Source organism: Carassius gibelio, chromosome B1 (assembly GCF_023724105.1).
Source record: "Carassius gibelio isolate Cgi1373 ecotype wild population from Czech Republic chromosome B1, carGib1.2-hapl.c, whole genome shotgun sequence".
NCBI lineage: Eukaryota > Metazoa > Chordata > Actinopteri > Cypriniformes > Cyprinidae > Carassius > Carassius gibelio.
This window is the reverse complement of record NC_068396.1, coordinates 4,081,605-4,108,916: the sequence shown is the minus strand read 5'-3', so window position 1 is coordinate 4,108,916 and position 27,312 is coordinate 4,081,605. Positions and strand designations below refer to the sequence as shown.

Genomic DNA, 27,312 nt, shown 5'->3' with positions numbered 1-27,312 from the left:
CCTACATTTTTACTCATTTAATTTACATTTTCACTTTACACATTGCACATTACAAGTATAGTATATTTCATGATGGTATAATGTAACTTTCAAAATTACTCATTATAAAAACCCAGGTATCTCAATAAAACATTTAAGGCTTTTATGGGTCCTTACATATTTTGCACTTAATGGCAGTTTTTTTTTTTTTTTTTTTTATTTATTTATTTTTATTGATACTTTTATGTTGCAAGCATTCTTTAAATGCATCAAAAGTGACTTTGAAGCCATTTAGAATTTAACAAAAAAATAAAAACTACATCCCATACAAAATTTTTACCCATTTAATATCCATTTTGTGTGTTCCTGTGGTTCAGTGGTAGAGAATTGCGTTAGCAATGCCAAAAGGTTGTGGGTTCAATTCCCAGGGAACACTTTGGATAAAAACATCTGCTAAATACATACATGTAAATCTATTTTTATTTGAAAAAACATCATATGGCGCAAGTAAATTGGTGAATGGTAAAATGTTTGCGAGCAGTGCTTTACGAGTTGACCCTAACTATGCATTTACAACAGAGTTAAAAGGCCCTGCCGACTTCTGTAACAGTGAAAACCAAGTTTACAGCCTCGTCTCTTGTGTCTCCAGCTCTCCCTTCCCTGAAGCCCGAGATCTTGGAAGTGATGTCAAATGCCAGTTGAACAGTCATGCAAGCCGCTCGCTCGCGGCTCCGCATACCAAATGCACCCTCGCCGCTTCATGTGGGGTCGGCCTCGGTGACCCTTCTTAGCGTCTGATCAAATGGCTGCCGAGTCACGTTCCCTGAAGCATTCCTTGTGAAGATCGGGGGCCACCGATAGCAGGCCGAGCCGTGTGAAGATCTGAGCCTCGTACAGGTCAGAGCTCCTCATTAGGGCTACTTATTCTTGCACTCCTTCCTCCCTACGTGAACGAGCGGCATCATGCTAATGCGTTCCTCTCATGCTGCTATAGATTAGACGTGTGGAGTGGATTTGGCTAATTGGACGGGGGATTACGCAGCGTGACGTTTCACTGTTTTGTGTTATTCACAGTCAGGAACACGTCCCCTGGCGTTCTGTACACAAACAGCTTGCGAGTGGCATTTCGTCCGAGGCGATATTCGACTGATAAAATCCTGAGCTATGATATCTGCTCATCAGAAATCAATTGGACTCCAACCGAGTTTGTTTGCATGTGGGTTTTGGCATGAAATACTTGACATGTCCTGTGGTGTGTCATGCTAAATGCCATATAAAATCATGTTAAACGGGATTCTAGCACAGGCTTTGTCTATTAAGTTTTTTTTTTTTTTTTGTCATTAAAGAGACTGTATGGAATTTGCAATGTACACAATTTTCAAAGTTGTAAATAAAGAGTATGCAATATATATATACAGTATGTGTGTCCGCATGACTTCTATATACATATATTTGAGTTTACAGTGTGTTTAGAATCAAAATGCCAAAGCAAAACCAATTATTTCTTGGCACTCTTCTTGATTTTATGACCAAACTCCAGCACAGCAGCCACGGGACGACCCGATTAAGAGCAGGACTTAGCAAGTTGCCATCACAATGTCAAAACTCCTCTATAAACACACACATGTATCCAGATGAGACGGTCCTCACATTGCAATGTCTAGTCATCTGCTTCCTCATGAAAGCACCAGTGAACCGAGTGACACTGTTAAGGCCGACCTCCACATTAATTCAGAGCTTTTTACAGCCCGTCTTCTTGACGTTCCCTGCCAAGACCTGAAAGCTAACTCCAACAGGATGAGCTGCGAGTGATGTAGCCTCTTTCTTTTTAGCGCCTGTCACTGTGGACGCTCATATATCAGCGCAGAGCTTTAACGTTTAGCTGAACGTTTTAATTACAGCCCCTTTCGCTAGGAAAACAGTAGCAGTTAAGCATGCGAGAAGTGAAAACAACTACTTGGTTGTGAACATCACAGCGTTGAATGAATTATCTGGTTTCACTTTACAGCCTTTGACACTGTGATCAAAACACTTTGAGGGATATTTCACCCTTTTGTTTCTTCATTGGATCAGATTGGGAGAAATGTAGCATTCCATCACTTGCTCACCAATGGAAGTCAATGAGAGTCCAAACAGCTGATAAAAACATCACACTAATCCAGTCCATCAGTCAATGTCTTATGAAGTGAAGAGCTGAGAGTTTGTAAGAAACAAATCCATCATTAAGATATTTGTAACTTCAAACCATTGCTTCTGGAAATATGACTCCATAATCCATAATATCGCTTCCTCCAGTGTTATAAAAGAGTGAGTAAACAGTGCTTGGTCTGTGCATATTTTATCCAGTTTAAGATCAGATGATTTATTTTTTTTTACTTGTGGAAGCCTTATTATGGATTATGGACTTATTTTGGATTGAAAATACCTTAATAATAGATTTGTTTCTTGTTTCTTAGCTTTTGGCTTCTCATGATATTGAATGATGGACTGGAGTGGTGTGTATTACTTGTGGATTATTGTGATGTTTTTATCAGCTGTTTGGACTCTCAATCTGACGGCACCCATTCACTGCAGAGCATCCATTGGTGAGCAAGCAATGCTACATTTCTCCAAATTTGATGAAGAAACATATTCATCCTAATCCTGTATGGCTTGGGGTGGGTAAAGTTTAAGCAAATTTTCATTTCTGGAGAACTACTCCTTAAATTGATCGACTACAGAAGTGGACAGACCCTCGAGGGAAATATAAATAGGTTTAGATCCCGTCTGTCTAGTATGTCTTTTGATCAGCTAATATGATAATAACTGATGTGCACAGCTACATATTTTTCAAATATGTGGCATAAAGGTCAAATAAATCCATCTTCATGTTTATGCAGACCAAAAAAAAAAAAAGTGTCTAAACTTAATTTGTTTTGAAATGTATTGTTGAAGGTGATGGATTTGTTACAAGCAGTGCTTAAAAGGGCAGAAACTTGGAGACAGGACTTCTCACATTTCCACACAAATATGAAGCAACGCAACTGTTTTCAACATTGTTAATCAAAGTGAATGTTTCTTGAGCAGTCAAGGGTCATAATGTACTGAAGACTGCAGTAATGATGCATATATATATATATACACATACAGCAACTAATTTCAACCATACTGGCAAACTTGTTAGGTATTGTGAGCATAATAGCATGAACACCACAAAAATATTTTTAAATAAACACAAGATCGCTATCATGAGAAGTCCAGAAAGAAAATATATTCAGTATGTTCAAATCTCTTGCCCTGAATACCAAGAAAGAAAAAAAGAAAAGATCCAAATGTGAATTTTGAGCTCCCTTTTGGGCTTTTCTTCTTTAAATAAACTTGTTCGTTGTTCCCCTCTGGAGCATGGAAATGATAGATTGATGTATGTTTTGTTAATATTAAAACAGTCAACTGTTATACTTTCCTGTCTTGTATTCCAACCAAACTCAAGCTACATTACAAACTATTCTAAACACTGCAGCACAAACACAGAAAAAGGACAACTGGGTCCTTTCATTGACGTTTCAACATTGACATTTCACAAAACTTTTGCATATTGATTTCAAATGAACTCATACACCGCTGTTCAAAAGTTTGGGGTCGCTAGGATTTTTATGCTGACCTGTACTGCATTTATTTGTTTAAAAAATACAGTAAAAATAGCTTAATTGTGACATAGTAATAGCTCTATGTAAATATAATAATAATAAAAAATATAATAATTTATTTGTGTGACCAAAGCTGAATTTTCAGCATCAATACTCATTACATGATTCTTCAGAAATCATTCTAATATGCTGATTTGCTGCTCAAGAAACATTTCTGATTATTATTAATGTTGAAACAATTATATTTGGGTAAACTGTAACACATTTAATTTTTTCAGGATCCTTTACTGAATAGAAAGTTTGAAAGAACAGCATGTATTTAAAATATACATATATATATTTTTTTTAATGTAACATTATAAATGTCTTTACTGTCACTTTTGATCAATTCAATGTTCCCTTTTTGAAAAGTATACATTTCTTTAAAAAGCACATGCCGGAATAGTTTACACTGCTTTTTCTTAACTAGTTACAGCAATCATGTTCCTGCCTTTTCCCCCCAAAAAGCTGAAATCTGCACAACTTTTTCATATTAAAGCTTATCACTATTATTGCCTCAAATTACAAACCCTTAAGGAAAATAATTGACTTTTCATAGTTTTTTTGTTTTTCTTTCAGCTGCAGAAGGCTTGTATGAGCTGAATGAGGCCCATTATCTTTGTATGAAATCTTAATACATGTTTATCTCTCTAATAATGTCTTAGCTACTGTATTGCATACTGTTGCTATCTTCTCTATATGATTTGTATTCTACATCGTATTGATTGTTTCTTTCCTTGTGCCACTCGTGGGAAACGGTTTGTTGCATTATTTGCACATGAAGGTTTCTGTGGATAGTAATATAGTCCAAGTTTGGCTGAGGATATCTCCAGCATCTGTGGAAAGGTTAAGCGTGCTGAGGTTTCATTGTCTGCTGGGTTGTTTGTGTCAGAAAAGAGGCTTTGGGTAAAAGGTTGTCTGTCTGAAAATTTCTCAACTATGAACACGCCGATAAGCCTGCGAGGAACGTTCCAGATAAAGCGATTCCCCGTGCAGCTGGACTCCGAAATCCGGTTTATCTATGCAACATGGCTATGAATGTAATGCGGTTATGGGTTAGTTAGAGTCTACAGACGTATCCATTTCCATGATAAATGCACGACGTACCCCGTATATTAGATCAGAGCAGTGATCCATCAACCAACATGTCAGCAATTCCTAGGAAATGGTAATCTACGCGTGCACATGAAACAAGCCAACACTGCATGGTTGTGAGCTATTTATTATTCATGCAGATAAAAAATAAATAAATTCTAGACTGCTAGAACAGAGGGGTCAGACCCAGAGAAAGCACACACATCACCTCCCATGATGCCGCTGAACTGAACGCCTCATCTTCTGCTCGGGCAATGCCATCACATGCTCGCATCGTCTGACAGAAGAATACATTTGCATGATGCTCAGAGTAACACCTGCTTTCTGGCTGCATGCATTTCTGACACTAAAATGCAAAAGTTGTACATGCATTGGTCACTTTTATTAAAACAAGCCGATTTTTCTTATCAGAGTGCCAGATGGTCTACAGAAAGTGTTCTGTGACCTGTGGGACTTTCATTTAATATACAGAATGATTCGTTGTTTTGCCTTACTTCATTGGTAATATTTATCGTTCTCAACTCACAAGTATTGCCAAGGGTTTTTTCCATGCCAAGTTGTAATATTTCCTTTTTGCACTTCGAGTCTCAGAATATTAGCCAAACTGAACTGTCAGTTTAATGTGGCATCGCTATTTAATATTTTAATCATCTGCCACAACATTGCACATATTAATTATGACTTGATTCATTAATTAGAATGATTATGCTGTGTACTTACAAAGTTGTAAAATTTAATTAAATATGCTCATTAATATATATATATATATATATATATATATATATATATATATATATATTTATTTATTTATTTATTTATTTAAATAGTTTTAAGAATTAACTATAAAATATTAACATAAAACACTATATTTATATCATATAATATTTAATAAATTATATACAACTTTACAAACACACACACACACACACACACACACACACACACACACACACACATATATATATATATATATATATATATATATATATATATATATATATAATATATACAAATAAAACAGATGGAATACAAAAAGATTAGAAAGCTAGTAGTTTAAAGAACATATTTAGTATAGTAAAAACATAGTGAACACCGTTAACCCCAAAATGAAAAAAAAAAAAAATATATATATATATATATATATATATTAAGGACAGGGGGGTCCAATGTTTTTTTTAACCCCATTTTCTTTCATTTTATTCATTAAAACTACATCAGTGAGTATATATTCAGCTCACTATGGTTTCCAACAGTGTTCAAATGCAAAAACAATACCAGTTGTAAGAAGATATTGCATGATGAGTTCAACTCTGTTAAACTGTTCCACATCATCAACATCATTATTTTGCGTTAATGAAAAATTAGACAATCATTATAATTTCTCCCTTGTGAATATTTTAGGGTGAACCAATTCATAAGAGAACAATCTCATAAGAGGAGCGCAGATGGGAGAGTGAACACAGTATCTGTCTGCTCTGTCCTTTGTCTGAGGGACTTTGTGGCACAGATGGCACATTCTCACAGTTTTATTGTTTTTTTCACCCTCTTTTTCTGACATTTAGAACAGCGATGCTTATCGCCCGGAACATCTTGAATGGCTGCAGCTCCGCCAAATATTTAATGGCATCTCTGTACTTGTTTGTTTTCGTCTTCCCAAGTGCAATTGAAGTTGTCATAAAGATAGATTTGGACTGCATTGGTAAATCTGCATTTGTGGAACACAATTAGTCGGGTCATTCTGCAAAATGGGTGTAGTTTGTGTGCCTCACACATGTGTAACAATGTTTAGTTAATGTATGCAATAAAATGGATATATGGATATGAGTGTGTGTGTGTGTGTGTGTGTGTGTGTGTGTGTGTGTGTGTGAGTGTGTGTGAGTGTGAGAGAGAGAGAGAGAGAGAGAGAGAGAGAGAGAGAGAGAGAGAGAGAGCTGAATTTCTGAAGTCAATCGTGATGCCACTAGCACTGGCGATAATATTCACAGGAAAAGGTTCAGCGATGCCTCGTTAGCACTTCTAAAGCATTTTTACCCTCTGCTCTTATTAGCAGAGCCATTTGCAGATAGTGTTGAGCATTATCTATTTCGTTTGGCACTCTAAAAGCTTGCATTACTTATCATAGTCATCCAATCAATACTGTGCAAATAGCCATTCTAGGCCTATCAGGACATCCGGTTTCATGAAAGTCTTTATGGGGTTAGACTGAGCGAGCTCTCTGTTGACTTTAGACAGACTGCTGCTCTAAAATGGCTATGGTGTATTTTTTTGTCCATGTTACATTCTCAGGCTTTCATTCACACAAGGTCTGTCAAAACAAAGCACATGTGTGTGTGTGACAGCTTCACCCATGAGCACTGACAGCGGATCTGCAGGCAGTTTTAGGTTAACCAAACTATGTTAAATCACTTAAAAATGATATGGGTGTGTGCATATTTTTAAGTGTGTTTTAAGACAGTTTTCAGTTTATTAATTATGATTTCATTTACTGAGGGAAAAAAGCCGTCCAAAACTGCCTGGCCCTATGTGAAAAAGTAACTGCCCCCTAAATCTTATAACTAGTTCTTCAACCTTTTGCAGCAACAACAGCAAATAAGCGTGAAAGGACTGTTTAAGGTCATGCCAATGCATCTCAATCAGATTTAAGCCTGGACCTTCACTTGGCCACTCCAAAACCGTAATTTAGTTTTTCTTGAGCCATTCAGAGGTGGACTTGCTGGTGTGATTGAGATCATGTCCTGCTGCATAACCCAAAGGGTCACAAACTGACGGCAGGACGTTCTACTTCAGGATTTTCTGATAGAGTACAGAATTCATGGTTCCATGGTTGGTTTATCGCCAGATGTAATGGGACACACACCTTCCTGAAAGTTCAAATGTGAGACAAGCATTTGTATTCTCTTTAGTTAGCAAGCTTTTGTCTTGGAACTCTCCAATGGATGCTGTTTTTGTCCGGTCTCTTTTTTATTGTTGAATCATGAACACTGGCATTAATTGAGGTGAGTGAGGCCTGCAGTTCTTCAAGGGAAGGCTAGGGAAATTAATCTAAGCTTTCTAAAATAATGTGATTAATCTCAGTTCTTTCATGATTCAACAGGAGGGGGCAATTCATTTTTCATGTAGGGCCAGGTAGATTTGGACAGCTTTTTGTATTTTGTATTTACTTGTATTTTCTTTGTGTAAAATTAAAATTAGTATAGAAATGTATATAGAATACATTAGTATATAGAAATGTATATACTTTTATATTATAGAACTTGGATGAGAAGCAAATTTAGGAGTGATGAATTACAGTAATAGCTCTGAAACCTTCTAATAATAATTTATGTTTAATGCTTAAAATATTTATAATATATTATAATATAGAACATAATAGAATAGAATAGAATAGAATATGAATTATTATTATTACTGAAAATGAAACCTGATAATAATTATTCTGATGATAATTAGTCATTTTTAATACTGTATATTTTCCTGTTTTCTCTGTACATTTCCACTTTAACTGTACCTCTCAGTCCATGTTCTGTTTGTTAAACATCATCCTGTAATTATGAGCACATTATGAATTCCAGTGCACTTGTTGGAAAGAAACACTTTCACTCCTGAACAGCAGAGGTTATTGCAAACTGTTCTCTGACGCTGGAAAACAGTCATAAATTAGCTTCAGCCAGCAGGACTTTCCATGTCAAGTGTGTGAGTGTGTTGTGGGTTTTATGGGCTGTTTTTGCTAATCCAGTGTGTGCTAACGCTCCACCGGAGGCCCGTTAGCACACCTGAAGCTGCCATCTAATCACCACTCCTCTCTGTTCGCCTTTTATTGCCAATTGAGCTGCGGCTCGACTGCGATTGTGAAATTTTAATGCAAGTGCTTTTTTACTGCGTCTTTTCCAAGACTTAATGGAAATACTTGGTTATCATATTGAACATTTATGATCGCTGTTTTCTTGTTTTATGGATTGCTGGATGGTTGATTAATTATCATGGAACAATTTCCTCAGACAAAATATTGATGGTCATAAATACTGAATGATTAACATATTCATATGCCATGGTGGTACCATTGCACATAGCCAAAAAATATTAATTAATATAACATAGTACCTTATTTTAAAAATTAATTGATTATAGACAAATCAGGCTTTAAATGATTGCCATGTTCCTCTACCATATTATTGCAATAGTACATGTTTTTATACTATATAAAAAGAGTTATAAGTACCATGTTGCTGAAAGATTACTGTATGAATGTACCATACTGTTACTATGTCCAAAAAAATGATGACAGACTGATTGTTTTACTAAATGATTGCCAATCAAACATAAAATCATGTCCAAAAACATAGAAAATCCTTGATAAATTATCACAAAAACTATGACAAATACCATGGTACTAAATAATTACCATATTATATACCATAGTATTAATATATAAAAAAAATCATGATATATATATATATATATATATATATATATATATATATATATATATATATATATATATATATATATATATATCTTTTTAATTGTTATTATTTTTAGACTCTAAATAAATGTCAATTATCAGCATGTTTTTATACCATACTATTACCTAAGTACATGTCCAATACATGGCAATTCTATAGTATTTTATTTAACTATATAAAACTATATAAAAGTGATAAGTACCATGGTACTCAAAAATCACCATAATCATGCACCACAGTGATACTATGTCCAAAAACATAATAATACTATGGTCATTATAATTCATTATTTAGAATTTGAAAACAGAATAATTATGATACTAAATAATTGCCAATCCAAAACCCAATCACTACCAAAAACATATGGTCAGAATAATTCTCAACTATGATAAGTACTATGGTACTTAACAAATACCATCTGATACACCATAGTATTAATTTTCAAAAACATGGTACCCTGTTTAAAAAATATATGGCATTATTTTGAAGTGGATAATATATTAATTATGCATTTTTATACAAAAACAATGATAAATACCATAGTACTAAATGATTACCCTATTAATATACCATGGTGTATTCATCCAAAAACTTAGCATTTGCTCTTTAACGGAAGCATTTATCTCCCAATAACTGAGCATAGAGCTTTGTCTTGTTGACCTCCCATCATGCCTTTTTAAGACGACCCGGAGAGCGAGAGGGAGGAGCGTACGAGTCGACAAATGACTGAACAACAAGAGAAAGTCCAGAGGAGATTAAGAACACAAGGCTCTCTGAGGTTCCTCTGTGCTTCACTTGATCAACAAAGAGAGAGGAATTGAACTGGCCCTCTTCATGAATGGATTTTCCACTGGCATGACGTGTGGGGAATTGCAAGCTGGAGATACATGAAGAGGAGGCCATTGAGATGCACCGCCAGTCGCTGGCACTCGCTCCATGTGACATCAGGGGCGGTGCGGTTCAATTACGTTAAATTAATTTACCAGGCGCTTCTGAATAACAATATGGCCTGCATTAATGAAGGGTACGTGTGAATGGATGGGGTGACAAACGCTTGGTCCTGAAATCAACAGAGAATGGATCGTGCTAAAAGGGAGAGTTCAGCCAAAAATTACTAGTCTGTCCTCATTTACTCAAATCAGTATGACTTGTGCAGAGTGGAAAAACTGCGAATGACCCGACCACTTCTGTCAATATAATAAAACAGCTTCAAAATGACAAAAAAGCACCACATTAACAGTCCATTTTACTTGTGCATTGTATGCAATTCCTTCTGAAATGTTATGATAGATGTATGTACTGATGAACAGACTGAAATGTAGGCTGCATCCACTCAACTATGACATAAACATTATTGTCAGTGAACAAAATGTAAAAAAGCACCACATCAGTAATTCATAAAACTTGTGCACTGTATTCAACGTTTTCTAAAGTCGTACATTTGTGAGATGAACAGATTTAAAATGAAGTCAAGATATATTTGCATCCACTTTAATTTTCTTTAAATTACTGTAGTTATTGTAATGGTTGTTAATGTCACATTTATGTCTCAAAACTACATTAAAAACATTCAAATACATGAAAAGCTAAATGTTGAACAGACTGGAATTTGAGTAATGGTATAGTTTTTCCCATTCAAATGACACAGAAATGATTGTCAATAATGGCAATGTGTTTTTTTCTTCTTCTCCAAAATACTTCAAAAGCACTACATCAGTAACCCATATGACTTGTCAACTGTACTGAGTGTTTTATTTGATTTGTGTGATGAATGGACCAGAATGTAAGATATTTAAGTTATCCATTCAAATGAGACACAAAAATTACTGCTAATGATGTTAATGTGCCATTCGGGTCTCCATAATACATAAAAAGCACAATATCGATAGTTCAGTTGAAATACATTCAGTACATGTCACAATGCAAAGCCTGACATTTAGGCTGCATCCACTCAAATATGACACAAAATTATTGCCAAATATGAAAATGAGTATTTTTTTGCCACTAAAAGCATTATGCCAGTGATTCATACACTACAAATGATGATCATTCATATACTACAAATGATGTTTTAATGACGCAATGTATTCAAAACACATAAAAAGCAACATATCAACACTCCATATGATTTACACTGCCTTTTTCAAGTCATAGAATAGATCTGTCTGATAAACAGACCAACATTTAACTAATAGTTGTATCCACTAAAATATGACACAAAAATATGTTACAAAAATATTTTTCATCCAGAATACATAAAAAAGCACCATATCAGTTGTCAATATAACTTGTGCACTGTATTTAATGTCTGTAAAAACTGTTGAGAATGATCTGAAATCCAAATTTGCAGTGATTTGGTCCAAACTCATCTGCAAATTTGGTCCATACAACTCGCGCGCAGTTGCATATGAAACTGTATGTAAATGAAATAATGTGAAATATTTAAGTAATGCAGAACATTGAATAAAAAATCACATTCGTCCAGTTAATTGAAGAGATATTCAGCTTTTATTTATTGCAATTGAAATCTCACTAATAATCCTGGAATGTGTCGCTAAAGCAAGTTGAGATTAGATTCATTAAAATAGCAAATGCAGCTTCACAAGTTTTTATCATTACTGATATGAAACTTTATTAAGGTTGTGCATTTGAATGTGTGTGAAAAGCAGATGGGAAATAACGAACGCAGCATTTATATCTGTTTATCACACAAAGCTTTAGTATCCAAAATAATTAATAAAAAAATAATGCAAATGAAACATTTCAAAAATGTTTCGGGTGAAATCTGGGCTTTCAAGACTTCATGCATGACACTCAACATTACGCAGAGGAAACGCACAAGCTGTGGTTGTTTATTCAAATTCGACAGAAGGTGCAATAAAATATCCTTAATTATATGACTGAGCTGGAAGGATGTAGGTTTAGAAAAGCCTGTTTCGTGGGTCCTCCCTTGAAAACGTCTTCTCCGAGGTGGTTAGGAAATGCCCACATTTATGCCCATTGTGGTTATTCTGCTCATAAAATTATCTGCTGAATCTGCAAAACAGCATGACGCAGCAGCAGAACATGCCGCGGAGGAAGAAAAAAACAGCCGCTGACTGCACTGGTGTTTTATTCACCCTACTCAGCCGCACGGTAATTGTGGCTTTGGGGGAATAAAATATAGAGTGGCTATCTGAATGCACGCCTCCATTAAACTGTAACTTAAACCATCTGATGGAATGTCTTTGTGTTTTAAAGCTATTCAAACCCTTTACTGGCAGAGTTGGTTGGACGCTGTTTCAGCCAGCGCTCAGCTAACAGACTTTGGGTTTGCTTTTTTACAAGTGCTTCTTTCTTTCCAGCCACATCCTTTGTATTTTACACGGATTTAGCCCGGGAGGCCACAGCCCGGCAACCGTAAAATGTCAACAGAGACCGTTTAAGATAGAGGCGAACGTCAACAGAGCCATAAAATAACAGATTGACAAACGGAGGTTACGCAGCCACAAAAGAAAAATGTAGGACGTCACTTGTCAAAATCGTTGATGGCTAACAATCTGAAATATTTCGATGAGTGTCTAAGAAATTAATACTTTTATTAAATAAGGACACATTAAACTGATCAAAAGCAATAAAGACATTTACTATGTAGTGTAAATACACAAAACATTATATATATATATATATATGCTTCATGCAATTGGAAATGTATGTAAGTTTCTTTGGTAAGGCAACTTCTTGGAAGAGGCTGAGTTTTAGAAAGTCTAGTTTATATAATCATACTAAAACTAAAATCATGCTGAGCCTCTTTTCCACTATATATTTTAAAAAATAAATTAAATAAATAAGAAAGAAAATGAAGCAAAAAAAAAGAAAACTATGTAGTAGCCTGAAAGAAAATCCTCTACTTCAATATTAACATCTTCAGACTGTAATATCACTAGTGCTGTGCTAAAAACTGCCCCGAGTGTTGAGAAGTCAGGTAGGGTTTTTCTATTTATGACGTTCTGAATTTATTCAGGGCAAAGAATCTTAGCTCTCTGGCTGACCCAGGTTATAAAATGTCTTCATTTATTTTGCAGGATAATTACGCTTGGCATTAACAGACAAAAGTGTGCCACTGGCAGCCTATGAGAGAACAGGGATCCAGTTGTTTGGGTTGAGCGCTTCTTGCCAAGTCCGACATAAAATCCTTCTGCCATATAATTAAAAAGTGGCTGCAGGAATGCATATTCCCATTTTTACACTTACAAGTCCCCCAGCAGGCATATATACAGTATATACTCCCGATTTACATGACGCTGATGGTGAAGCACGAGAATGACCTGCAGATGTGTTTTCCCAAACCTCTTCATTTATTTCCATTTCTCCTCTGGCTGCTGTTAAAAGCCTCCTACATACACTGAAGATGGAGAGTATTATGGAAATGGCACTTATAATAGCCAATGAAGGCGTATCTATTTGGTTTCCAAATAACTATCGGTTGCTAAATGAAATTCAGTTTATTTCTGCTGGAACTTTGTGACCGTATTCATCGCTTGATGCAAACCCAATGGCCATTTTTCTTCCTGTCGTCTTTCTAGACATTGGGATGCAAATTAGGAGCAATCAGTGCTTGGAAAACATACTAAATCACAGGTGATGATTCATAATGGGAGAAGACAGTTTTCAGTTCATGCATCAGTCGGCTCGAGCATGTCAGGAACCTGATTTGTAACCAGAAAAGCAACTGACTTGCATGACATCCTACAAATCATCTGCAACCATGGGTTTATCATGTAACCTGCGTCATCGGCTTGACATCCTGCTCTGTCTGTACACATACGCCGGAGATATCTGGAAGTCAAGTAATTAGTCAGACGAGCTAGATGAGGAACAGTCCGGTTCGACGTCTACACATAATAAAGTGGGCCTGCATTGAGAAAACACCTCCGAAACATCCTCCACAATGTGGATTACCATGAATTCAACTACAGATTGTGTTTTATCAACTGAAAACAGTCTAGCATGGTTTCTACTTCTCGAAACTGAACTTGCACTTCAAAAACACTTCTTAGAAGATTTTACTGGTGAATTTTTAAGGAGTTTCTCCTAGGAGTATCTTTAAAGAGAAACAAATCACATATAGTATAGAGCTATGAAATTAAGTACACTTGTCAGATAATTTGGTATTGGGTCAACTGCTGAGAAATGTAATAGCAAAAAATTGAAATAGTGATCTCATGACAAAAGCGTGCATGTGGGAACTTTTTCGCAATACGCGAAAGATTTACCAATAAGGGTATATCTATGCAGTTAAAACAGGGAGCACTTGTAATCAGTTATGGCTACAGCGCCATATGTTTCGCTTTCCGAACTAAACAAGCTTGCTCGGTAACTCAGCTGGCACAGAACTGGACTTGCAAAATCTTTGGGTATGAATCCCGTTAAAAACATGACTTGTGCTGAAAGATGAGAGATCGATAAACAAGTTAGAACAGCATGTTTGCATTTGCATTTTTTATGTAACGTTCACTTTTGTTCATACTATCGTGTAGGTTTAGGAGTAGTGCAGATGGTACGTTATTTTAAAATGTCATATAGCACTAGACTTGTAGCACAATTGGTGCCACTCAAATGACATTTCAAGTCAGAACTGCTTTAACACGTAAAAAACCAACATCACATAAAATGTTCCAAGTGTACATTCATCTGTTCCAGGGGGGTTGGGGGAAATAACACTCTTCTATCGCCATTTGTTGGACATTTCACACTGAATATGTGACGAAACGCACATGACACTTCGTATTTTGCATATTGTGAAAAAGTTCCCACAAGTAAGTTTTTGTCATGGGGTCAGGTTGTCCATTTAATATCATCGCAGAGTGATTTGAATGTGCAATTCCAGAATTAATATAATTATACATTTGAATTGAATTAAGCATATTCAACTAAATTCTATTCAACTAAAATTCTATTAAAAGATTTAAATATATTTAAAAATATATTAAATTAAATACAGATTTCTTTAAAAATCATAATTTCTCCATTAATATAATTGCAGTGGGATTAGTGTGCACATTTTCAGGATTTAAAAAATGATTATATTTAATTAGGCTAAAATTTTACGAAACTAAAATTGTATTTCAAATTTCAAATGTTTATTGAAAAATAATAATAATAAATACTCCCCCGTCATATAGAACATTATAGAACAATCCAGTCTGATTTCAGTTTAGGGAAGAATATAATAACAGTAGCTATGTTTCATTCCAAGTTATACATGAAGGTTAATCATTTTGGAAATTTTATTCATATCTTGGTGTTTCAATCCAGCATTTTTAATGCGATATCCCAATATTTGCATTAAAATACATGGCTAGAAGCCTGAATACTGATGTCTGTGACGTGAACGATGTAAGACATAAATCTATCAGTTCTTAAAGCGTAGGACAGCTTAATGGTTATCTACATGTACTTTAACACACCTCCAGCTCAACTTCCTGACGCTATTTCGTGTCTTCCAGCATAAAGAAGAGACTCGTTACTTTAAATGGCTTGTTCTCGTGTTCTCATTCACTCGGCTCCCAAGAGGACGTCTATAAGTCTCAGGGCTAAGTGCTTCCATTAAAACTTCAATGAGCTATGAAACCTATGTAAATTCATTTCCTTAATCATACTTATGATACTTGGGTCACGTACGGCAAACTGCTTTTAGTTGCAAAAGTGCTCCCTTAACAACTTCCCTATTCACAGCCAGGAAGATCCTTCCAGGTCTCTGATCCAAATCATTTCAGACATTTAAAGCTTTAAAGATCAAGAGGGCTGCTCTACACAGGCAGCTTTTTATATGTATAACATTTCATAATTTGATTGTAAGGCCCTTTTTGTTTACTTTTGCTTGCTAAATCCACAAGAAAACAGTTGCTTTAGCAGCTTATGTAACCAATCATAAACATTGAGCATAAAGAAATAAAACGTCTTACTGGTAAAAACATCCACTATACTGATAGAGAAGCACCTCATCATTATTTTACGAAGGACAGACTTTGGCTACAAAAAAAATAAATAAATAAATAATACACACAACAAAAAACCCCACCGTTTCCATAACTTGTTACATTTTTTGGCCAATGGTCATTAAACTGCTGCAAAAATATTCTACACTATAAACAATTTTGTCTAAAGTATAGCACTAAACACTAAAATCATCATTTTTAAAAATATATGATTATTTTGATTGATTTTATGATTTCATGTATAATAAAATAAAATAAACACTCGCCAATCGTTTTAAAGATATGTAAAAAATATAATATTTAAGGCTGATTTTTCTGTTAACCACTTGAAATGCATCATTCAAAGTCCTTAAGAAAAACAATTGCTTTAGCAGCTGATGTAAGAAATCATAAATAAAAACCATAGAAAAACAACACAATAACTTATCACTAAAACGTCCTACTGTTAGAAAACAGTCACTACACTGATAGAGAAGCATCTCATCATTACTTTATGAAGGACATCCAGACTGTTCTTGCCTAAACCCTGTGCTTCAGCCTCCTATACACGTCTGCTCCCCGAGGTTAGCAGCAGTGGCTCTTTTTACGACTCAAGTCATGTACACAGTGATGGAAATAAATTGGGTGTAGAGCAGAGACCCATGAGTGCGGTTGCCAGACGCGCACAGGAAGAATCAATGTAGCTGCAGTGCTGCATTTGGATGAGAGCGCAGACAGTGCATCTTTACATTAGAGTCAGACTGCCGCTGTGTGTTTACCTGCTGCTGTCTGACCGCGAGCACTCATTTGCACTGATATTTTGTCATCAGCGCTGTTGATTTCTGTAGCTGGTGCGATGCTTGGATCACAAACTGATTCATTAAAGGTCCCCTTCTTCGTGATCCCATGTTTTAAACTTTAGTTAGGGTGTAATGTTGTTGTTAGAGTATAAATAATATCTGTAAAATTCTAAAGCTCAAAGTTTAATGCCTAGTGAGATATTTGATTTAACAGAGTTCGCCTACAAAAAACGACCCGTTTGGACTACATCCCTCTAGTTCCTGCAGTAATGACTTCACTAAAACAGTTTTTTGACTAACCTCCGCCCACAGGAATTCACAAAAAGGGGGCATGGTCTTGTTGTTCTTCAACGGAGAAGAAGGAAGAGCTGTGTTTGTGTTTGTCTTTGTCTCAGTTTCGTTGAAACGCTGTTATTTTCATCTCGGAGTCCAGTCATATTTGTTTGGTCTTCCCAGGGACGCTGTACTTGGAGATTAATGGTTAATATTTATGTTTAACTCGGTTCCCGAAAATTATAATCCACATGTTAAACTATGTGCAGCACATTTTGCTGAGGACAGCTTCCTCAATCTCAATCAGTTTAATGCCGGATTCGCACAAATATTTTTCTTGAAAGATGGAGCAGTTCCCTCTTTGTCTGGAGAAGGTGTTGTTTATGGACCACAACCGGTAAGTGCATTTTATTATATAAGTTGGTGTGTTTAACAGTTTCTGCAACTTATTACACAAAGGGCAACACTGTTTAGCTTTGTTAACTAGATGATAGGGCTGTGCAAAAAAACGAATGCGATTTTCATGCGCATCTCGTCAGTAAAAACGCTCCTGTGACTATAAATACATCTCCAGAACATGTTCCTGCCCACTTGCTTCTCAAAACTACTTCAAAACTAGTCCAATCGTGTTTCCAGGAGGGCGGCGCGCACTCAGCTGGTGTCAAATCACAACACAGGAACCGCTGGCCCAATCAGAACTCGTTACGTATTTCTGAAGGAGGGACTTTATAGAACAAGGAAGACATCAGACCGTTTTTATGACAGTGAAAACAGCGGTATACAGAATTGTGTGAAAAATACTGTGTTTTTATACGCGAAACATGAACACACTATATTGCAAACTGTAAACACAATCAAAGCTTCAAAAAAGCGCGTTAAAACGGGACCTTTAAAGCACAAACACAAGTAAACAGGGCAATGAGCAAGGTAGCAAATGTTGGATGGTCAGCTGTCAAAACTCGCCAGATCTTTGACTGCAAATATGTTTTTTTTAAAGATGCATTCTACTGCTACAGCTAATCTGTTTGTAGTAGTACAAAGAAAAGATCTATTTTGTTTGAATAAAAATGGTCAAGTCCCATTTTGCCTCTCTCTTTTTCTAAATGAGTCTGGAATTCACTTTTAGAATCGATTCCAAAACACTGCATCAAAGTCAAGAAATCTTGAATCGAAAACCAAAGAAAATGAATGAAAAACTGAGGCGATTATACACTTTGTACTGGTTCCACCAATAAGCGTTTAATTTCTATTCATCCATCTCTCACTGTAACACTCCAGCAGTATGTTCAGAGTGTTTTGTTGGTCTCGGTAACTGTACGCTGTTGAATTAGCTGCGTTGGCAGCCGCAGTAATTTGCTGCCACTCCACATCCTCTGTGTTATGAGTAACACTACCGGAAAACAGCACAAAGATTCACTTCCAAGCCTTTACTTCTGCGAGGACAATTTCAACTACCTGATATATGAGGCTATTTGTCAGTTAGCAAACCCATTTTTTTTTCTCCAAGCAAGCAACTGATCGGACGTTTACTACAGGACAGTCCCTACAGAGCAACCTGAGCTTAAGTGCTTTGTTACAAGCTATTTATACCAGACACACACACACACCGTATATTGCCGTTCAAAAGTTTGTGGTTGGTAAGATTGTATTCTATTTTTTTAAGATGTTAAGTCTCATTTGCTGACCAAGTTGCATTTATTTGATTAAAAATACAGAAAAAAAACAGGAATAATTTGACATATTATTAAAATTTAAAATATCTGATTTCTATTTGAATACATGTTAAGATGTATTTGATTCCTGTAATCAAAGCTGAATTTTCAGCATCATTACTCCAGTCTTCAGTGTCACATGATCTTCAGAAATCATTCTGATATATATATATATATATATATATATATATATATATATATATATATATATATATATATATATATATTATTATTATTATTATTATTATTATTATTATTATTATTATTATTACTATTTAATAAAACAATAATAAAAACAAAAAAATCTTACTGACCTTAAAATTTTGAACAGAAATACTTTCATGAATGGAAGTAACTAAATACACATCCTAAGTAAATTCAGGCCAAAATACATATTCTGTCATCATTTACTCACCCTCATACTAGTTTATCCCTCTCAGGCTCAAATTAAGTTTTAGTAACAAGTTTTTATTACTCCAGATACATAAAATTCATTCATTCCAGATACATAAAATTCATTCATTTAGCTGATGCTTTTATTCAAAGCGACTTACAATTGCTATATATATGTCAGAGGTTGCACGCCTCTGGAGCAGCTAGGGGTTAAGTGTCTTGCTCCACTGCGCCAACACCACCCTAAATGGTGACAGACTCTACATTTTTAAGTAAATTATCCCTTTAATGGGAGTAAGGAACCAAACAGCTACCTTAAGACTTGCCAGCACAGATATACAACACAAAACTTCTCAGAAACAAGAGAAAGTACACCAGCAGATGAAGGAGAGGAGGGAGAGATGGAGAGATGGCTGGAAGCCACAAGACAAATGACGGAGGTAAAGTGAGAGGAGGGTTGGATGGCTTACGCTGTGTTGCATCGTCCTCCAGACATTCCTCTGGGATGCGGAAGCAAAAAAACAGAGGAAAAAAGGGATTTCATTGAACGTGTGGATGAGAAAGAGAGAAACCATACCACGGGCAAACACATGATAAATATGCATTAGACAGAAAAGCAATATGCACGATTACATTTGATGAATGGCATTGCAGGGATATTCCATCCCATTCCCCTCGGTCTAAAAAACCAAGTGCATCCCCTTCACATACAAACACTTCTCTCTATCTCAACATTTATTTAACTGTCACGTCTCTGCATTATAAATTCCAGGGTTAACTTTAAACTCATCCAATGCACAGCTGAGTGAAAAGAAAAAAAAACATTCGCCCATATTGGATAGAAAGTCATTTTTCATGAATTCTCCCAGTTAGCTGGGGGCTAAAATAAGATTAAGCGCAAATGCAATCTTGTTCTACTTTTAAGTCAAATTCATATTCTCATCTATTCTTGTTAAGTATTATGAGTCAGAACACTTCATTCCAGTAGAGGAACTCTTAGACACTACTTCATTATACAGTACGTCTAAACCAAAGAAAGACAAAATGAAAAAAAAAAAATACATAATAAATTAATACACTGGCAGAAAAAAAATATGCATACATGATTCATGGAATGTTTTAGTTGGATGTTTATCTAACTTGCTTATTTATTTATAATTTGTTTATAACTTGTTTCAAAATCATTCAGTGAACATTCAAAAATAACATTCCAATAATGTGTGCAAAATGACAAAATGTAACATTCTCTTAATGTTCATATAATCCAAAAATGATAACAATGATAAAATAAACATTTGCAATGCACATTTAACTAAAATTCAATTTTTATATTTTCCTGTTAACTGTTATAAGTCAGAACACTCTTATTCCCGTAGAAGCACTCTACTACACTTAGACTATATTCAAAAATGAAATAAAATAAAAAAATATATAAAAAAATGTAAAAAAATAAAATTAAATAAAATTAAATTAAATTAAATTTGTGTAATGTTCAACAGTTCAGTAGCACTTTACTTAAAGCCTTTAGGTATAATGTATTATAAAGATATTTATAATGTATTTTGCAGTGCATATACTTTTCATAAATAATTTGAATCAAAGTTGAAATGTAATATAATATTTGAAGGTTTTGTTGTCATGCATTATACTTTCTAAAGCTGTAATAATTAATAGATAAGTATTATAATGTATTATAACTGTGGTTGCAGTTATTCAGATCATACAATGCATTATAAGGTTCATTATGAGGTTGAATTAATGCACTATATCTCCTATAACATATCCATTTTGTTTGCAAAATGATAAAATGGAATGTTCCCTCAAAGTTCAAATAAATAAATAAATAGATGTTTTACAACATTTATATTGTTCTTCTTTTAGGTCAAATTCATATTTTCATCTATTATTAAGTATTATGAGTAACTCGAGTTAAATGATAAAATGGAGTACTCCCTAAATGTTCATATAAGCCAAAACAAAACAAAAAAAGGAATTGTTTTCCACTGGGAGGTCAAATTAATATTTCCCTGTTTTCTTGTTATGAGAACACTAGAAACTACCCAGAAACTACTTCATTACAAGTGAAAAAAAAAGAAGAAAATAACCATTAAAATAATAATAATAATCATGAAAACCTTCACTCAACCTCATTAAGCTGGACTTTAGAGCTATCTCTACTTAATTTAACTCTAAAGAAAGAATTGTGTGTCCAGTACCACCAAAGCTTTCCCCAGCGCTGCATTCTCTCAGGTCTGACCTGCAAAGGTCACCATCGCCCACTCACGGCTTCCCACGCTGCCACCCACTCACCAGTCTGTCCAGGCTGGTGCCAGCTGCCGAGGTCGGCCTCTCTTCTGGACTGTAGGGTTTAAAGCGACTGTTGAACACATCCGAGATCCCGCGGGCAGAACGGCCCACTCCAGCTGCTTTGGGATGACCACATCCCTGAAACACCTATAATTACCAAAGAGGGAATGCATCAGTCCGTGCGGTTTGGGTATAAAAACAACTGTTGTGAAAGAGGTGAAAATTAAGAATAGAGAGTAATGACAAGGAGATATTTTGAAATGAATTGTAGCATTTCACTGTAGCTGAATTCATGAAGTGATGAAGTGTCAAGCGCAAGTTAAGCTTTGGATAAAAGCATGTGCTGAATGCATCAATGTTTATGCTGATTTGCTCAGTGTTCTCATTTTGAGCTATGCATTTTATACACTATATCCTGATCTGACAGGATCCCTGAAGCATGAAACTTACTCTATGCAAGTATGTAAATACCTACAATTTTAACTATTTTTAACAAGCTTTGTGCATAGCTGAAATTTTTTATCTTTTTTTTTTTTTTTTGGAAAATTTTGAATATAACTATATATATTGAATTATATTTTATATTTTCTGTTTTCATTTTAGTTATTTTTTATTTTATTGTATTTGTCATTTCTTTAATTATTACATTTTTTTTTCATGTTTTTAGATACAGAAACAGAAATGACAACATAAAAAAAAAATTGAAAACGAAAAAAAAAAAAAAATTTAATCAGATATAAAAAAATTCATAGAAGCCAATGTTGTGTATATTTAGCTCAATTCAACTCAACTTGCTTTTATTTATTTATTTTTACAGATTTTTATTTCATATCATTTTAAATTATCTTCTTATCCGATAATCAAATTGTAATCAAAATGTTAATACAGCTACATTTAGATAAAATACCATTTTGAGTTAAGTGCCTAAATTCATGCATATCAACATTTGATTAATTATATATATATATATATATATATATATATATATATATATATATATTTATTTTTTTTTTTACAAAAATGCAATAAACAGTGAAAGACAAATCGCTATTCCAAGGATACTGGCACTCAAGAATTTCAGCTGGTCAAATCAAAGGCAAACATGTTCAAATGTGTGTCACGAGAGCAATAATGCATGCTTTGCATTGACACGCTGCAGTGAATTGTGGGTGAGCTGACAGTGATGGAAGATTTTAATGGCAGGGCTGGCTCTTATGGCAGGATGTTGTCTGCACTCTGATGTGGGACGATCTGTCACTATGATTACCATTCAGAGCTCGGGCTGACATGAACACACTGATTTCCATGCTCTCTGTGCATTTTCAATCAGGTCCTGCTTTCCAGAAGCTTTTAATGTAAAAGCAGAGCTCGACACTTGAAACACACCACACAGAGCGCATTCTTTCCAGCTTTTCTTCTTTCATTCTTCACATTAGAATCTGAGGATCAAGCCACATTTTATTTTTTGTCCTGGCCTTCCATCAGGGAGACACGGCTAATTTCCCTGAATATGAAAGATCGTGCTGAAAACTTCACTACCTACCGTGTGGCTTTACAACATGTTTTATGAGCAACATGCATATTTCATCAACATCTATCTATCTATCTATCTATCTATCTATCTATCTATCTATCTATCTATCTATCTATCTATCTATCTATCTATCTATCTATCTATCTATCTATCTATCTATCTATCTATCTATCTATCTATCTATCTATCTATCTATCTATCCATCCATCTATCTATTAAAATAATAATCAAAATGAACATTATACATACATGCAGTACCTCACAGTAAATATCACGTTTCTAAGATCCAATAAAAATGTCAATTTCTAAGAATAGAAAGAGATTCATTCTTGTCTTGCTAACCGTTCTTTGTCATTGACCCGAATAACTAACATCTCAAGACTGCAGATAACAACAGTAAAGTCATGTTCCTCACTAGCGCTCATCTGAAGAACTCAACATAAGAAAGGATTCTGACTTCCTTCTGGTAAGGAAAAACACGTGGATCTGCTCCAGCCTGAGGAGCTTCAGATATCTGTGTGTGTGTGTGTGTGTGTGTGTGTGAGCAGACGTACCTTGGATGACACTTGCATGCTGTTGTCCTGCATGGCCATGATGGCCTCGGAGATCTTTACATCTATCGGCTCCATGACAGCCTCGATGTTGAAGGGCCCTTGCAGTCTATCAGCCACCAGCAGCATGGCATCTGTCACAACATGAGACGACAAACACGGTCATGTACAGGACCCACGACACACACACGCACACACACACACGTGCGCACACACACACACACACACACACAGATGCAAGGAGCCTCTCGTTCATCTACATCCACAGAAAAAAACATACTATCCTCAAGTTAACTTAAAAAACAAAGTCTCTTATGCAAGCAAACAAATGTGTTATCACTTATTATATTAGTATATTTCTTAAATATTGAGGGGAAAAAACACATTTTTTAACACTGTATACACACACACATACATATATTATCTACATATATTATATACATACATACATATATTTATATATATATAGAGAGAGAGAGAGAGAGAGAGAGAGAGATGACTTTAGCACTCTCTTTATTTACAAACGATTTTAGATAAACATTATTTATATATTTGAAATAACATGCACTGATTGTCCATAATAATTGATCTAAATAAGTAAACATTCATTTCAATTTCATGCTGACTTTAACAAAGTCTACTATAAAATAAAGATTTCTTAAAAAAGTGGGGGGAAAGTAAATTTTATGAAAACAAGTCTGAGCACAACACAATATGCAATATGAGGGAAAACACTAAGAGTACACACACAAAATGCAAGATTTCAACCTTCAGCAGCTGAGACAATTCAAGACAGTTTAATTACAGCACACGAGCAGCTTCTTTGGCATTTTCCAGAGTGATTTTGAGGCAAATGTACACATTACTGCCCAGCCAGTGTTACTTACTCTTACAAACTGTCTTTCACAGCCAGAAACACATAATGACTCTCCATTTGTTTAGCTGCGAGGGACATTATAGAGAAACGATACGTCTCGAGACTTCAAAATATGAGCGCGAGGGAAAAACCTCAAGGGTAAAATCAATTCGCTGACACTAATTGAATCAATACATTACATGTTTTTATGCCCGTGTGACAGTCGTATATACCACTCTGAAGGAAACCAGGAAGTTTAACGTTCATCGAGGACCTGTTGAGTCTCGTGTTTACCACCAGTCCATCTGTTGGACACTTGTGCATAATAAAGCTTTTTTATTTGCATAATTTGATTTGCTTGATTGCATTAAAGACATTATTTAAAGGCAACATGAAATCAAAAATGTACAATATTTACTATTTACTAATCAGCTACCATTTACTTGAAAATGCTTTATTGTATATATATATATATATATATATATACATCAAAACCATTTTTTGAAGGTACTACAGGGATATTACTAAACTGCTGGTGCATTGCCTGATTTATTTGATCACATTATTAATGTAATGATGTAAAACATCTGGCTTTAAATGCAATCAATATTAAGAAATTCGACAAATAAACAAAATTAAGCAACATCACAAGTTTTTTTTTTTTTTTTGCACAAATCTGAGCACAATTGCAAAACGTGATATTAATTTTATACACTATATTTTATGTTATATTTATTTTCTTTTGTCAGCAATGAAACATGCTCCAAACAAAGTTCAGCAATCCATAGCAACTCTTGCTTTTCTGACCGACACACAGCAGTGATTCATAACTGAATGAATCAGACGCTTTGATTCTGTTACACACAAGTGTACGTCGCCACCTAACCAACAGGTGGTTTTTGTTTGACATTCATATTCTATTTATTTTTCCATAATCTATATCATATTCCTATATCCAAAATTGTATGCATTTAATTGTAATTGTACCAATTCAGCTTCTGTGCCACCTCTGATGAGTTCTGTGGTTACTGATTTCATTTGATTGGTAACAACTCTAAACAGTGTCTTATTATTCTATATGCATGAATGCATTAAATGAGTAGCTTTCAGATGAATTTAACTAGTATGGTCTTAACTACAACACTAATATATACATATAATATACATACAATATGACTCTTCATAGTACCATGGTAAAGCTATATGTCCTATAACATAGAAGTACTGCAGTACCCAAAACATTCTGTATCCAAGATTCAGTATTGGAACTACATTATCCAAAATATCATGGTAAAAACATTGTAAGTGATATGGTACTACGGTAACACGACAGTATTATTAGAAGTACTTTTACAAGAAAGTGTCAAAAAGTTCAATGGTACCATATTTTAAAATACCACGGTATTACTATCATTATCACAGTACATATTTGTAAGGTTCCAGTTCAATACTCTCTTATTAAATCCTCTCAAAAAAATAAAAAAAAAAATCATATGAAGGTGTGTTATTAAAAAAAACTACTAGATTCATCTTTACTGATGACAGCTCAATCATCCATCACACAAGAAAAATGACAAAAAAGTTTCAATGGAGGAAAAATAAGACTTTGCAAGTGTTATTAAGTCACTTTTTAAGGTCATGCTGGCTTGTGGCATTTGCAAACAAGTTTTCACTGTTTCGTGAAGTCTTTGAGTCATAAACGAATGTCATTTATACATAACGCACTCTCAATTCAGTCCAGTCTAAAAATAGTATTAAAGCAGATAAAACACTAATTAACTGTAGCTAGGAAACCAGCTTTAAAAACAGAATTGCTTGAACAGTAAGGATGAGTTGAACTGAGGATGAAAATAAGACAAACAAATTCAACATCTGAACCGACCGGTTCTCCATTAAAGCTCTAATTTAACAGAAGCATCTAAAGGCAGCAAGCGACTGATCCGTGGATCCAATTTCACAAGTTTTTATGCATCTATTTATTTTATGCAACATGATGCAATTATACTAAAAGACCATTAAAAGCCAAAAAGTATCAGAGAGATGCTGAATATACTTCAGTGATGATGATAGGATCTGACTGTAATGCCTGCAGTGAAACAGATAAAGCAGGCACAGGCCGTAATATTGTGCTTCCAGACAGATCGTCTTTGAGAAATAGTGCATAACTTTATGGATGATGGAACAATACTACATCAAACCACCTGATTGACCTCAATGCAGCAGAAAATGCAAAAAAAAAAAAAAAAAAAATGCAAAAAAAGCAAAAAAAAAAAAAAAAAACAGCAAACAAATGCAAAAAAAAAAAAAAAAAATCAACAACAATATATATATCATTATTATTACAATTATTATTATTAACAAAAAAAATTGTTATTACATTAGTAATTTTATATTGCTATTAGTGCTAGCCATCCAAAATAAAAGTTTTTGCTTGCATAATATCTATGTATGTACTTTGTATTTTTATTATGTATATATAAATACACACACATGCATGTATATATTTAAGAAAAAATATGTTATGCTCATTATATTATATTAATATATTTGTAAATATTTTCTAAACATATACTGTTTGTGTGTGTGTGTCTTTAAATATACATAATAAACATGTACACACACACAAAAAAAAAAAAAAAAAAAAAAAAAAAAACCTTTTGTTTTCGGATGTGATTAATCACGATTAATCGTTGTCCACCTCTATGTCAGGTTAAAACATATGATT

The 27,312-nt window shown here is 34.6% G+C and overlaps 1 protein-coding gene across 1 annotated transcript in view; it reads right to left on the bottom strand.

Annotated features, from left to right (window-relative positions):
• Window positions 1–27,312, bottom strand: part of LOC127949615 (glypican-6) — a 183,073-nt gene that overhangs the window by 15,618 nt on the left and 140,143 nt on the right. Inside the window, exons 5-6 of the mRNA XM_052547049.1 lie at window positions 23,735–23,865; window positions 21,650–21,793 (exon numbers count right to left, since the gene is read on the bottom strand). Coding sequence (XP_052403009.1) covers window positions 21,650–21,793; window positions 23,735–23,865 — 275 coding nt within the window. The remainder of the gene's footprint in view (window positions 1–21,649; window positions 21,794–23,734; window positions 23,866–27,312) is intronic.